Here is a 15,396-nt window from a genome sequence, read left to right on the forward strand (position 1 = left end):
TTTATTCCACATTCAAATGGTGGCTTTCGAAAAGGAAATTCGCGATTCGTCATCTTTCTTCTGTCACAAAAATTTTGCCGCTTTCCTGGAACGGTTAGTTCGGCACTACTCCTATATAGTTTATATAAACTGACCAACAGAGACATCAATATCTGCAGCTATCAGCTCTGTGACGACTTATTACCAGGAATTTAGGGAAGCGCCCAGACAGTGCCTCTAAGCCTAGCGGCCTGTCATGTTCTTTTCTGCAGCCACTCGGCCACTCTCTGTCGTTGTTACATAATGGAAGACGTCATCGCACTCTTTCTGAATGTAGAAAACCGTGCGCGAAGTGGTGGCGCGCAAAGGAACTAGAAGCCTTTTTCCAGAATTCCTTCTAATGACGCTTGTAGAGTAGTTTGCAGTGATTAAATTGAGGTGATACTTCCCAGGAGCTCTCCACATTGCACGAATAAATGATTTTTGAACAGCGTTTATTTTATGAGTGTAAGTATTTCTTGCGGCACTGGTGGTGCTTTTGGGACTCACAGCGAAGAAAGGCCTGCTTTGACTTTGGTCAGATTTCACCTCATGGCATAGACCCATTGTTCATTATTTCGCAATATGTTTCGTTGTAAATTGTTATTTTCTCCGGTCCGCATGTTGTATTATATACATCATCGCAGCTCGTATTATTGTCCTGGATGCTTCCCTCTTGGACCCATAGTTCGCAGGCAGGGTAGCAGTTACTGGCAGCTGGAAAGGAATAATAGAAGTACTAGGTGAGAGCAGTCATTTTCAGAGAGAAAGGTTACGAATATGCGAGTAGTGCGAGCACAGTCACAGCCGCTGTATTACCAAGCAGTCCTCAGGGATGCGACTCCTCTCACACTTTACAAAGCGAAAATTCGGTGGTGGTTCACAGAAACCGCCATATTTTCTCTACGTAACGCGTGAGAAAAAATGAAACGGCATTGTAAATTGAAAAATGACATTTTAAACTGAAGCGAGCTGTGCTTTAAAATCTATTACTAATGATGAGCGAAACTACAAAGAAACGATTGACTCAAGGATCGCTCTACTTCGCACAGTATTGAGAAAATTCGTTTATTCTAGGCAAACCCTACGACTCGTAGTGGTAGTAAGCTGCTGCAAATGACAAAGCACGACATTTTCTTCGCCTCTATGCCGCAGGCTTGTTGAAATGAGCGCTCTTGATTTGCGATTTTTTGCTTTTCTATTGCCTCATGTTCAATGTGTTCGTTTGCTTAAACAGCATGTTTGGTCTATTGCTGCTAATGCACAACATTAATGCCTACCGCGCTACTCGAAATGCGTCGCCTCTCCTTTGGCTCCCCGACAGAGCAAGAGTTTAGCGCGAAAGCAGTAATCCGGAGATTCAGAGCCCAGCAAAATAGTCTTTTGACGATTGTATGTCCGAGACGCGCGAACGCTCTGTCCCACGGCACCACGAGCTCATCTTCGTTTTTTTGCGTCGCGTTAATCCAGAGGTTTCGAGCGTAGCATAATCGTCTCTGGACAATTTTATATCCTAGAAGCGCGAGTGCTCTATTGCTGGTGCTTCTGAAGCAATAGCATACACTCACGAGAGGAGGGGGATTGTTGTTGTTGTGTATGTGCTCCGTCCCGCGGTACTGCCCGCTCATCGTCCTCTTCTACGTGACACTTATCTGGTGCTTCTGCCTCGAGCAAATTCGTCTCTTGTCGACTGTATGTTCGAGAAGCGCGAGAGCTCCGTCCCGCGGCACTGCCCTCCCGTCGTCGTCTTCTACTTAGTACGAATCGGTGCTTTTACACTGATTCTAATGTAGCAAACATTCGATGTCATTTCTTTCTCAAATATTAACAATTTCATTAACGCCATCTCACGCTGTTATGCATATATAATGAATACGTGTGCCTCTGGTGCAGAATTTTCTCAATCCTGTTTGAATTCAAACTGCCCGACTGACTGAAAAATCCCGAAAACTTAAGCTTTCCTCTCCGAGTAGCTGACCTTCCTACCTCACATTGTTCTGAAGGATTGAGGGCCACAGTTTTGCGACAAAACGCAGCATTCGAGCAGATTCGCCAGCTTTCACAAATTCAGGGACCGTGTGCCTATTACAGCCCGTTTTGAAATAGTTTTTGCATACTGTAGGGCGTTGACGCAGCTTAAAAAGGGTGATGTACGGTTCAGATCTGAACGAAGCATGCGAGTTGCTGTAGGGGCTAAAGACCGCGCGCAATCATCGTCAGTTGTTCTCAACTGTACAAGGCACAGAAATCGAGATTCAGACTAACCCAAGCGGCTTGGGCGGGCGAAAAGCATGGATTAAAAATATAGACTTAAAAACATAGAATGTAGAAGACGAGTGTCTGCTTGCAGAAAGAAAGTGACTTGCTATCCTATGAGCGGGATCAAAGTTCCACCTTTACTACATAAGGGACGCAAGTGAAAGCGACTTTTTGTCACAGTGCTCTGTGCTGGCTGCCAAACATGAAACGCGCACCTGGCTGTCATTCAAGCTGGAGATGGGGGCTTCATGAGATAGACCTCACTCTAATTTAAAAGCCCGGAAGGCTCTGGCGAAGGCTCTCTTCCATGAACACCTGCCCACCCACTGCAGCGTATGAACTCTAACAACCTCTTTATGTGCCCTATCAAAGCCTGTACTTTTCCGCAGGAGGAAGTGAAAGAGCGGATTACGCAATCTCATAATACTAGCAGTAGTTAGCATGCTACAGCCGGAGCAGTTTTCAGACTTCGGTCTTTTTTATTCTGTATACGTAAAGGGGTCCCCTTAAAAAAGATCTTCGCGCCAAGCATTTCTGTTTCTGTTCTTTTTCTATAGGCGTTCTGGATGATATTCTGGACGATATCAATGATATTGCCTCGAATCTTTGTAGCGTTTGTCTGTATTGTTTGTTTGTTCATGCTTCAAGGCTGCCGGCACGCCGCTTTATCGCTTCGTTTGTGACGCAAGACGCGCCTAGATTTATCTCGACTGATCGCATCCAGGCGGAGCCGATTCTACTTTGTGTCAGAATGTTCTAGTAACTTCCGAAGCTTTATCTCGAATGTTCGCTATCAGCCTTAAAAAGAGCACGGCCGACAGCGGCGGGCATTCTGTTCGACGACCGCCGAGCACACTTGTTGCTACGCCGCCGCCGAGTGATTTAGTTCTCTGCGGGCGCAAATCAGCCCAAAAAATTACGAAGAACTTTAGCGGCTAAAGTGGTGAAAGACGAAAGCCTGAGTGCTGCATTCTGCTACGCGATTGTTTGCTTCAGATTCTGTTGGTGCATTAATTAACTGCCAATTAATGACGCTTAATCTTTGACTTGAGGAGTGGAACGCGACAGCGTGTTGTAGCGCTCCCAGGGAGTCCATGGAACGCCACCACCCGTTCGGCGCGATGCCTTGCCCTTTGAACGGAACGCTTTTTGAGGACAAGAAATGGAGCTGTAATTCTCTGTCATCTCGGTGGACTCCTGAACCGCACCGCACAGGAAGGGAGGAAGTGGAGTGAAAGAAGAAAGAGGGACCGCAATGAAGAAAATGAAAACTGTATTTGAGCAAAGAAAATTATGGAGTAACTATCTCACATATCTCGCTGGACACCAGTCGAAAATTGTATTTGAGGAAAGGAAATTGTGCAGTACTGTCTCACATATTTCGGCGGACACCCATCAAAATTCTCGCGCAGTGAAGTCACGATCATTCTGAAACGCGGACAAATTTGCTAACACGTCTTGGTCACAACAGTATGAGCCATTAAAGGCTTTCGCCTTAAAATGTGTCTGTCACTCATATCTCAGGGGACACCTAAACCTCGACGTAAGGGGAAGGGAGGAAGATGGGAGTGAACGAAGACACCGTATTCACTAGACGCGCCTTTGTTCATACCAAAAGATCGAGCTGGCATGGCGTCAAGTGGTAGCTGGCATCGAGCTACCACTTGACGCGCACGGAATTCGCTATTTAAGCACTGATAATGAGGATGGGGCACCTTTTGATCTCATAATGCTCTTGGGCCTCCACTGTATATGGCGCTCCAGAATGGCAGGTTACCATTGTGACAAAGACGCACGACCGGCCCGAATTTATTTTCGGGAAAGCATGGACTGGTTTCTTGCAATCCAAAAAGCAGCTGCGGAGCCTCCCGAGTGGCTCTCAAGATAGAGCCGTTGTGTATGTTGCGGGAATTTTAAGCTGACGAAGCCAGTCTCGCGCTGGCCGACCACGACAGTGTCGTATGTATATAGCGTTATGTGTATTTTTGTTGTGCAATGTCATGAGCCAAAGACAGGCAATAAAGAAAAAAAGAGCTGGCATGGCGGAGTGGTAGCGTGCTCATCTCGCACTCCGGAGACCGGGGTTCGATTCCCGAGCTCGACCAATTTCCTACTTGGTTTTATTTTTTTATCTGGTCTGACTAGAAAGGTTAATTAGGCTAATTGGTTAAGTAAGCATATAACTAAACTCAGTACCACTTACTTGGAGTATCACTATACGATCCCTTTAATTGGTTCCATGGTTAGTAGCCAAAGTACAATTCGCCCCGTTTGAAATTCGCGCACTGTGACGTCCCGACCGTTTCGACCAATTGAAAAGCGTGACATTTCTGTCGACAACTGCTGCTTACAACGATGAGGCATTAAAGGCTTCCGCCTTTATAAAGAGTTCCGTTTCGTTGTTTTCCTGTCCCCCGGACTGCAGTCACCACTACGTGACATCTGGGGGAGGTGCTGATCTGCTAACCAGCTATGCCCCTCACGATAGAACCTGGTGCACAGCCAACGCCTGTCGTGCTTCGCCAGCCCCGGGAGAGACCGACTTTTCGTGGAGAACCACACGAAGATGTAGAAGACTGGCTGGACATGGACGACCGTGTGGCAGCGCTGAATGCCTGGAACGACAGCTCTAAGTTCTGAAACGTTTGTTTTGCATTGAACGGCCCTGCCAGAACGTGGTTTGAATACCACGAATCTTCTCTGACGACCTGGGCGACCTTCAAGAAGGAGCTCCTGGGTACGTTCACTAGCGTCGTACGCAAAGAAAGAGCTCAGCTGCTTCTAGAATCACGCATCCAACACCCGAATGGGACTGGCACTGCGTACGTAGAAGACATGAAGCACCTTTTTCAACGTGTCGATCTTGACATGACAGAGAAGAAGAAGGTGCAGCTTTTGATGCGCGGCGCTAAAGAGGCACTTTTCGGCGGTCTGACACGCAATCCACCGAAGGCGGTCGCGGAATTCGCCAGTGAAGCAGCCGCCATTGAGAAAACCTTGAAAGCACGAGCCCGTCATTTTCCTCCACAGCCCCAAGTGACCCCGACTGCCCTCTCGGAAGGCACAGCATTCAAAAGCAACCTGCAGGATGTTATCCGCGAAATTGTACGGGAAGAGCTGCGTCGCCTGCTACCATCTTGTAACCAGCCTCAAGTAGCGACCCTTGAGGAAATCGTACGCGAGGAAGTGCAGCATGCGCTTGGCACCCCGTCATCTCCACCTGGTGCTGAAGCTCCAGCCTTAACTTACGCCGCTGCAGTACGCAGGCCTCAGCCCCAACGCGAGAGCCGAAGTCCGCCTCTTCTACGTGAACCAGCTGTTCCCGAACGCCGCCCCCCTGCCCCCGCCCGCCCAGCCCACGAACGACGCCCAAGCCCCAGGAAGTGCGACGCCTGGAGAACTTCTAACAACCGCCCGTTGTGCTTCCATTGCGGCGAAGCCGGTCATATGCTTCGCCACTGCCCGTACAGACGCATCGGCCTGCGTGCCATCGATGCCACACGATCCTTCCCCGGCCACCGACCACGTGAAATCGACGACTACCTGCACAGAGGGGAGTACGCGTCGTCAAGCCGTCTTTCCAGTTCGCACTCGCCGTCCACCGTACGTTTTGCATCACCGGGCCGCAGCTACGCGGCGGCTGTCCGAGGAAGGTCCCCTAGCATTCGTAGGGGAAACTAAATAACGCGACCTGTGGAGGTCAGGTTGCTTGCCGAGGAAACGACGAAGATCCTCGAGCGACCACGCTGTACGAAGACGCCGCAACCACTACGCCGACGCCGTATACAACGACAACCTCGACCACGACGCGAACCACCTTTCAAACGACGCCGCCATCAAGAAAAGCTTCGACCACACGCCCCACCCACGATTCACCCGCCCGACGAAGCCGTGACCTGACGCCAAGGACGACGTTCAACTCCAGAGCCAGGACATCCGACTTAGAAGTGGTTATCGACGGTTATCGATTCTGCGTTTATTACCGGCGCCTGGACAACATCACAAAGAAGGACGTCTACCCCCTCCCTCGCATCGACGACACACTGGACCGGCTCTGCAACGCCAGGTATTTCTCATCAATGGACCTCAAGAGCGGCTACTGACAAATTGAGGTCGATGAAAGATCTCATCAACCCAGATGGCCTCTTCGAGGGGGAACGCGCGTGTTCGCACGGGGAGTCAGACGTGCTGCTCGTCGGCTCCGGCGATTTTCAGCCGGAGCAGCGGAAGTTTCCGCCTGACCCTAGCAAGATCATCCCCAACGTGCACCGAAAGCTGTCGGGAACATCTGGACACCAGTTTTTTCCAAGGTGGGCCCGGTTAAACCCCTTTTTCGGGCAACACATGGCCCGATCGGGCCGGTGGCGCGGCTAGGCCTAACGGCCGAACCGGTACCCGGCACATCGGGGCCTCTGGCCACTGACGCCAGTATGGCTGCTGCGCAAATCTCCTGCCGAGGCTACGACCCCGAAAACATGCACTGGACAACGGTTAACCCAGCGGCAACCGAAGGCCCAGTTTCGGCAACGGTTACCCCAGCGGCAACCGGAGGCCCAGATTCGGCAAGATTTCGCAGCGCCGCATTGAACGCCGCAGTGCTGCGCCGAGCGCAAGACCAAGCCTTAAAGCCGGCGTCCGTAGACGCGGCCGGCGTTCACGCCGGAAACCAGCAGTCACCCGCCCCGCGCGCGGCGGGCCGCAGTCGGCGACTGCTCACGAAGTGGAAACCGCCCGTTATTCCCAAGCCTGCTCCAGACGACTACGTCGTCGTCATCAAGCCCCGGACCCGCGTCTCGTTGTACGAGACTTTCCAGGAGACCGGCTACGGCCGGGCGTTCACGGCTCTCCTGGGCACGCAACCCGCAACAGACCTTACCATAATACCGGTAAGAGACCAAAACCTCATTATTGTTCAGACTGCGAAACCTGAGCTAGCCGACCGTATCATCGGCGAATTTGAACTTAATGGACGCGACGGGAGGGTCCCCCTTGTGGGGCACCTGCGCCAAGACGGCAAGGACGTCTGCTACGGCGTCATTACCGTCTGTAACTCTGAAACTACGGACTCGCTCCGTACTAGGCTCCAATGGCGCTACGGCACCATCGTGGAAGTGCGTAAATTTGGGACATCCAACAAAGCAAGACTGACTTTCGCCGGAATAGAGAAGCCACGTTTCGTGCACTACGACTCGGAGATTGTACAAGTTAGGCCTTACCAGCGAACCATTCCAGCCTGCCGACATTGCGGTGTGGTCGGCCACCGCGTGGACGCCTGCCCCGGCCAGAGGCTGGACCGGTGTGGCCTGTGCGGACAGCAGGCTCTACTCGTTGAGGGGGTGCGGGCCCCTCACCAGTGCAACCCAAAGTGTTCAGTGTGCGGCGGGGCCCATGCCACGGGGGGCCCTGCGTGTACGGCTAAATATCGCGCTATCCAGCCCCCGCATGCCGAGCGCGGGCGTAAATCGAAGCGGAACCGACGCAGGCGTGGCAAGCGTCGCCCGGACAAGCTGAAGGCCAAGGCTGCCGACCAAGCCATGGACCAGCCTGTGAATTCCTCTACCGGGAGCCAGGGCAAACCTCCAGCTGCGCCACCGCCGCCTGAAGCCGGTGCAGCGAAGCCCCTCGGACCTCCCCAGAACGGCGGCTCCAAGACGTGGGCAAACGTCAAGTAACACTCCCAGGGCAGCTTCTCCCTTCCCTCCCCCTTCCCAATCCCAACCACGGACAATCTCTGCCGAACAAAAAGAAATATCTGCTCTCCGCGAGCAGGTTGCATATTTTCAAAAGCGCCTCGCAATAGCGGAGGCCCGCCAAAATTCCCCCAACCACACCTCTGCCTCACCCGCAGCAGAGGCAATGGAAAGCGACGCAACCCCTTCAGGACAGGCTGCGCATGCCCTCACGGCACTCGAGGCGAGAGTGAGCGCGCTCGAAACTCAAGTTAACAACAGAATATCCGCATTGGAAACGCAAATCAATGCCACACTTACGGCGGCACTCAACAAAATTAGCCACCTTGCGGCATCTATCCCAAACCTCATAACCGCTCAGTTCGCTCAACTCACCCGCGCTCCCAAGCGCGCTGGCCCGCTCAAAACCTTCGCAGGCCGGCAGCTCAAAGCGTCTAGGCGTCGAATCGCCGGAGAAGAAGAGGTCCCCTGTGCCATCCCCAGTATAGAGAACGCTCCTCTCTTTGGAGCCACTGGCTCTCAAGCCTCCTCTCTCCAAAATCACAACTCTACCCTTGATCATGGCGGGCGCCCCTAGAAATAGGAAGAATCCGCGAAGCAATTCGATCCCTATTCAAATTGTACAGTGGAACAGTCGCGGATTCAAGGCACGCACAAAGCGAGCCGATCTACGCCTTTTCCTTACAACTTTCCCAGAATTACCTGCTGTGGTGGCCCTTCAGGAGCCAGGAAATGGCGCCACCCTTGCCAGTTACTCGGTGTACCAGCAGGATGCGCAGAGCTGCCTCTGCGTACATAAAAATTACACAGCCTCCCAGGTTGACCTGGATCTTAGCGCTAATTTCTCCTATCTAATGGTGACGATCCTTCCGCTACGCAAACAGGACCCCCCATTGCACATACTCAACATTTACTGTCCCCCAAAGCTACCAAATGTTACATTCGCAGATGTCTTCAGCCGAGCTTTGAAGGTCGCGAATCGGGATCCCCTCATAATCGTTGGGGACTTTAATGCTCCCAGCACATTATGGGGGTACACACGTGAAGAGAAACGCGGACGCAAGTTCGCGGAGCTTGTTTCCACACTGGGCCTTACTCTTCACACGGATCCCGCGCAACCCACTCGTATAGGTAACTCCGTTACACGCGATACGTGTCCGGACCTCACCTTTACGAAAAATATTCGCTATGCAGATTGGAGGAACACAGAGGAATCAATCGGTAGCGACCACTGCATAATTACCACTACAATTCATACCAAGCCACTCATAAGACCACAGGCCAATGCAAAACTTCCCGACTGGACCAAATTTAGGAGCAGCTACACCAATCCTCAATCGATAATGGACCAAGGATACTCAACGTGGTCCCAACACCTAGTATCCCACTTGAAATCAGTCGAGCAAAATGTTCAACTCTCAGAGGCGAGCCCGGCGGTGGATAACCACCTCCTCCACCTCTGGGAGGCACGACACAGCCTAGTCCGCCGCTGGCGTCGTCAAAAACACAATCGGAAACTCAAAATTCGCATCATGGATATCACCCAACAGGCGGCACAATACGCGGCCCAACTCGCCGACTCCAATTGGGTGCACCGATGCAACACTGCAGCTCGGCAAATGTCGAGTCGGAGTACGTGGCGCCTCTTCCGCGCCCTTATTGATCCGGCACAAACCCGTACTGAGACACAAAAACAGCTTCAAAGGGCTATACATAACTTCACTGGAAACACGACCAAACTGGCCGATGCGCTCCGCGACAAATATTTGAGTATACACCAGGATCCCCGTGGTCAGGCGTACTCGTATGCAGGTTCCGAGAACGCGGATTTGGATCAACCGTTCCAGCTCTCCATGACCTAAAAGCGGCCCTGGCTAAAATGAAGCGAGGTACAGCACCAGGCTGGGACAAGGTGACGGTAAAGCTTCTTGCCAACCTCCCAGATCCCGCCTACGAAACTCTCCTCGATTACTTGAACACTATCTGGATTGGAAGCACACCACTCCCCATAGATTGGAAAACGGCACTAGTAACTTTCATTCCCAAGCCAGGTAAAGCCATTAACACCGACAACCTCCGGCCCATCTCCCTCACTTCGTGTGTGGGGAAGCTGATGGAGACTATGGTCCGCGACAGATTGTCGGCTTTCCTGGAACAGCAAAACATTTTCGCAGACACCATGTACGGTTTCCGCCCACACCGGTCCGCACAAGATGTCCTGTTGCAACTTCACAAGGAGATTCTCGACCCCGTCGAGCACCCCAGCAATGATAAAGTAGTCGTCGCACTTGACCTGTGGGGGGCTTTCGACAATGTGACCCACGAGATCATCCTATCCCACTTGTCGCAAACAGACTGTGGGCGCAATACTTTCAATTATATCAAACAATTCCTTACAGATCGCCAATCCTATATCCGGCTGCAAGACACAGAATATGGCCCATATCAACTTGGCACACGAGGGACCCCACAGGGAGCTGTCCTCTCGCCATTACTATTTAATCTGGCCATGATGAAGCTCCCTACCCAGCTGGCAGAGGTCGCCGGTGTGCAGCACGCTCTGTATGCGGACGACATCACCCTCTGGGCAACACAACAATCGGTTGGAGACATCGAGACCAACCTGCAACAAGCGGCAGCTATTGTGGACGAATACGCTCGTCGCTGTGGTCTTGAATGCTCCCCGAGCAAATCGGAATTTGTGCACATACGCCCCAACTCAAAGTGCACAACCAAAATTGCCCTTTCCCTACTTAGCGGACCGATACCTGAACACGAGGAGATCCGGGTACTGGGGCTTTTCATTCATCATAGGCGCAAGATAGACACTACCCTAAACAAGCTACGTAAGGTGGGGGACCAGGTGGGTCGGATGCTCCGCCGGGTGTCCAATAAAAGGGGGGGACTACGATGCAAAGATGCCCTGCGGCTGGCCAATGCATTCGTGACCAGCCGGATTTTATATTCGGCTCCCTACCTCCACCTACGCAAATGCGATGAGAATGCCTTAGAAGTAGTTCTCCGCAAGATTTATAAGAGAGCGCTCGACCTCCCCATAACGACGTCCAACAAGCGTCTCCTCGGTCTGGGGATGACCAACACCTTTGGGGAGTTACGAGAAGCTCATCTTAACAATCAATACTTGCGCCTAAGCAAAACACCTGCGGGGAGCCGCCTTCTGACCCGCTTACACATATCCTACGCAACACATACAGAAGAACGGGTCCGCATCCCTGAAGCCTGGCGCTTTGCACTCCAGGTGCGACCCCTTCCGAAGAACATGACTGCAGACACCCATGATGGTCGCCGTCTCGCGCGGGCGGAGGCTATTTCTCAACAATATGGCCATAAGCCAGGTGTCTTCTATGTGGATGCGGCCGGCCCACACCATGGGGGTTGGTACACGGCGGCCGTCATCCACCAAAACACTACAGTTCAGGGCCTTACTTTCCGTGCCACAAACATTACATTTGCGGAAGAGATCGCCATTGCACTGGCCGCCGCAGATCCAGAGTCCCGAGTCATTATTACGGACTCCAGGGGCGCCTGCCGCAATATTGAGCAAGGGTATATTCCAGACCGTGCTTTCAAAATTCTCCACGCATGCGAATACACAGGGTTTCCGACCCATCGTACCATCGTGTGGGCTCTGGCTCATGCGGGTCTTGAGGGGAACGAGGCAGCCGACGCTGCCGCCCGCGCGCTTACTCACCGGGCGTCGCCTCATCCGCAGCCTGATCCGGAATTCAATTTGAATCCGGCCATCACCTTTAAAGAGATCACCTCTCTTTATCAAAATTTTCATGGTCTCTATCCCCCTCCCTGTAAAGGCCTCACCAGGGTGGAGTAGCGCTGGCTTCTCCGCCTCTATACCAATACTGTACTGTGCCCGGCAGTACTTAAGCACTTCAATTATTCTTTCTCGGGCGCGTGCCCACACTGTGAGGAGGAGTTTTCGGACACCTACCACATGGTGTGGGCATGCCCTTCCAATCCTGCCTACCCACCCCACCTCCACCCCACTCGAGAGGACTGGGAAGCTGCCCCGCGCGGCTGCTCCGAACTCCATGCCCAACAGGCATTGGTAGCTAGAGCCCGGGCCGCTGCGGAAGCTACAGGGATCCCGGACTAGGGATCCCTCCTAGTGTTTGTAAGGGGCGGGCCCTTCCGGCTCGCCCCATCGACCTCTCACTGTAAATAGGAATAAAAGTTTTCCTCCTCCTCCTCCTCCTCCTCTTCGAGTTCAAGGTGATGCTATTTGGTCTCTGTTCCGCACCAGCCACATTTCAGCGAGTAATGGATACAGTGCTGGCAGGCCTGCAATGGCAGATTTGTCTGGTATATTTAGATGACGTCGTTGTCTTCGCCTCGAACTTTGAGGAACACCTAAAAAGGCTTCAAACAGTACTAGACGCAATCAGATCGTCCGGGCTAACTTTGAAAGCAGAGAAGTGTTACTTTGCCTATGAAGAGCTGCTGTTTCTAGGCCATATCGTTAGCAAGGAGGGAGTACGCCCAGACCCATAGAAAACCGCTGCTATCGCAATGTTTCCACCACCGGCCGATAAGAAAGCTGTGCGCAGATTCCTCGGGCTGTGCGCGTACTACCGACGATTTGTGAAGAACTTTTCGCGCATCGCTGAACCACTGACCCACCTGACAAAGGCAGACTGCCATCTAAATGGGAAGCGCCGCAAGTGGAAGCCTTCAAGGAACTTCAGTGTCGTTTACAGTCCTCACCGGTCCTCGCGCACTTCGATGAACACGCCCAGACTGAAATTCATACCGACGCAAGTAGTGTGGGCCTAGGCGCTGTCCTCTTTCAGAAAATTTATGGAGTGGAGAAGCTCATCGCGTACGCTAGCCGTTGCCTGTCCAAAGCCGAAGATAATTATTCGACAACTGAGAAGGAGTGCCTTGCCATCATCTGGGCTACATCGAAATTCCGCCCCTACCTGTATGGACGACCGTTCAAGGTGGTCAGCGATCACCACGCACTGTGCTGGCTCGCCAGTTTGAAGGACCCCTCCGGCCGCCTCGCTCGATGGAGCCTGCGCCTCCAGGAGTTTGATGTAACCATCGTTTACAAGTCCAGAAACAAGCACTCTGACGCCGACTACCTGTCACGAGGCATTGTAGATGCACTGCCGCCGGACGACGATGAGGACGCCTTCCTGGGACCCATCAGCTCCAGCTCTTTTGCACAACAGCAACACTCGGACCACGACATAAAATGCCTCATCGAATATTTGGAAGGCAAGGTTTCTTCCCCCCCCCCCTCCGCCTCTTTCAAGCGAGGATTGTCTTCGTTCTGTTTACAGAACGATGTCCTCATGAAGAAAAAAATGGCTGAGGCTTAACTTGGTTAACCCTGGTGAGATGCGAAGCATATCGTGGTTTGACTTGGTTTCTGTGTGGTTTGATCAATTATGATGCACCTAACCCCCCTAAAGAGGGTTCGGAACGTGTTTAGGTCGGCTGCAGAGAGACCCTTATCTTCACGCCCAGCAGACATGAGAATCTTGAAGGCCGAATGGACAGTCACTCCATTAAGGGCAACCGCAGCTTTACAAGTAATACATGGCTTTCCTTGGTTGAATACTTGGTCATTTTAATACAACCACTAGAAGCCTTCGTCGTGGGGGAAGACAACGGCATGGCTACAGCGGAACGCCGACTAACCCCGAGACGCGCGTTGGGTGAGCGCCTGGATTGCCACGGAAGCCGCGTCCGCCTGCCCGGTTCGAAATGCGCGGGAATGCCGCTCGAGGACATTCCGGCGTCTGTGCGATGGCATCGTTATCCCTCTCCCAGCGCGTGACGGCGATCTGTCGTGACGTCATTGTGTCACGTGGTGTGACGTCAGCATACCACGTGGTCTGCACGGCGTGCAACCGCAGCGAGGCACAAGCTGGAGCCCCGTCTCTCATCTGTCGTGACGTCATTGTGTCACGTGGTGTGCACGGCGTGTAACCGTCACGAAGGGCTTGGGTTACCTATTGTAATATGCTTCGCATAAAACTTTGCAGGGAACAAGACAGCCTACCTCCTTGCTGTACCTCTAAGTCTGCGCGGAGAAGTTCTTAAGGCCTCATACGACGAGCCGAAAGCTGGACATCTCGGGTTTTCTCGCACCCTCCGCCGCATTCAAGACAAGTATTACTGGCCCGACTGTCTGCCGATGTCGCACATTATGTGAAAATCTGCCGAGATTGTCAGCGACGAAAGACCCCTCCAACCCGACCAGCAGGATTTCTGAACCCCATTGAACCCCCCTCAAGGCCCTTTCAGCAGATCGGCATGGACTTGCTTGGCCCTTTCCCGAAATCAACATCTGGAAATAAGTGGATCATTATAGCGACCGAGTACCTGACCCGCTACGCCGAGGCAAAAGCCCTACCGAACGGAACAGCAGCAGAAGTCGCGAAATTTTTCGTGGAGAACATTCTTCTGCGACACGGCGCCCCCGATGTGCTCATAACTGACAGAGGAACAGCACTCACGGCGGAACTGACGCTAGCCACCCTCCATTACAGCCAAACCAGCCACCGGAGAACAACTGCACACCACCCGCAGACCAACGGACTAACCCAGCGCCTCAACAAAACCATCGCCGATATGCTCGCCAAGTATGTCGATGCCGAACACAAGACTTGGGACGTCATCTTGCCTTACGTACTCTTCGCCTACAACACTGCAGTGCAGGACACCACCGAGATGACGCCTTTTAGGCTCGTCCATGGCAGAGAGGGCACGACCACGCTGGACGCCATGCTGCCGAACATTACCGAGGAAGATAACGTCGATGTCGCCGCCTACCTTCAACGCGCAGAAGAAGCCCGAAGACTTGCCCGATTAAAGATCAAAGACCAGCAGCGCACCGACTCCAGACGCTACAACCTACGAAGACGCAACGCGGAATACAAGCCAGGAGACCGAGTCTGGGTTTGGACGCCCATTCGCCGTCGAGGATTGAGTGAAAAGCTTTTGCGCCGCTATTTTGGCCCATGCAAGGTTCTTCGTCGGCTAGGTGAATTGGACTATGAAGTCGTCCCTGACCAAATGACTGCATCCCAGCGACGCCGCGTACGACCAGAAGTAGTCCATGTCGTACGCCTAAAGCCCTATCATGCACGCTAAAGGGCGCTGTGTTTCCACATTGGGCGTTTATTTTTGCAGAATCCGTTTTTCATTGTTTATAGCCGCATTATGTTCTAAAGCATCGAGTCGATGCTTCTTTGCGAGGGGAGTAATGCCGCGAATCTTTGTAGCGTTTGTCTGTTGTGTTTATTTGTTCATGCTTCAAGGCTGCCGGCACGCCGCTTTAGCGCTTCGTTTGTGACGCAAGACGCGCCTCGATTTATCTCGATTGATCGCATCCAGGCGGAGCCGATTCTACTTTGTGCCAGAATGTTCTAGTAACTTCCGA

The 15,396-nt window shown here is 52.6% G+C and overlaps 1 protein-coding gene across 1 annotated transcript in view; it reads right to left on the bottom strand.

Moving 5' to 3' along the window:
* Positions 1–568: 568 nt before the first annotated feature.
* LOC149343661 (uncharacterized) overlaps positions 569–15,396 on the bottom strand; it is a 37,703-nt gene continuing 22,875 nt past the window's right edge. Inside the window, exon 5 of the mRNA XM_089547043.1 lies at positions 569–735. Coding sequence (XP_089403169.1) covers positions 569–735 — 167 coding nt within the window. The remainder of the gene's footprint in view (positions 736–15,396) is intronic.

The sequence above is a fragment of the Amblyomma mixtum genome, chromosome 5 (assembly GCF_055824585.1).
Source record: "Amblyomma mixtum isolate Tamu chromosome 5, ASM5582458v1, whole genome shotgun sequence".
Taxonomy (NCBI): domain Eukaryota; kingdom Metazoa; phylum Arthropoda; class Arachnida; order Ixodida; family Ixodidae; genus Amblyomma; species Amblyomma mixtum.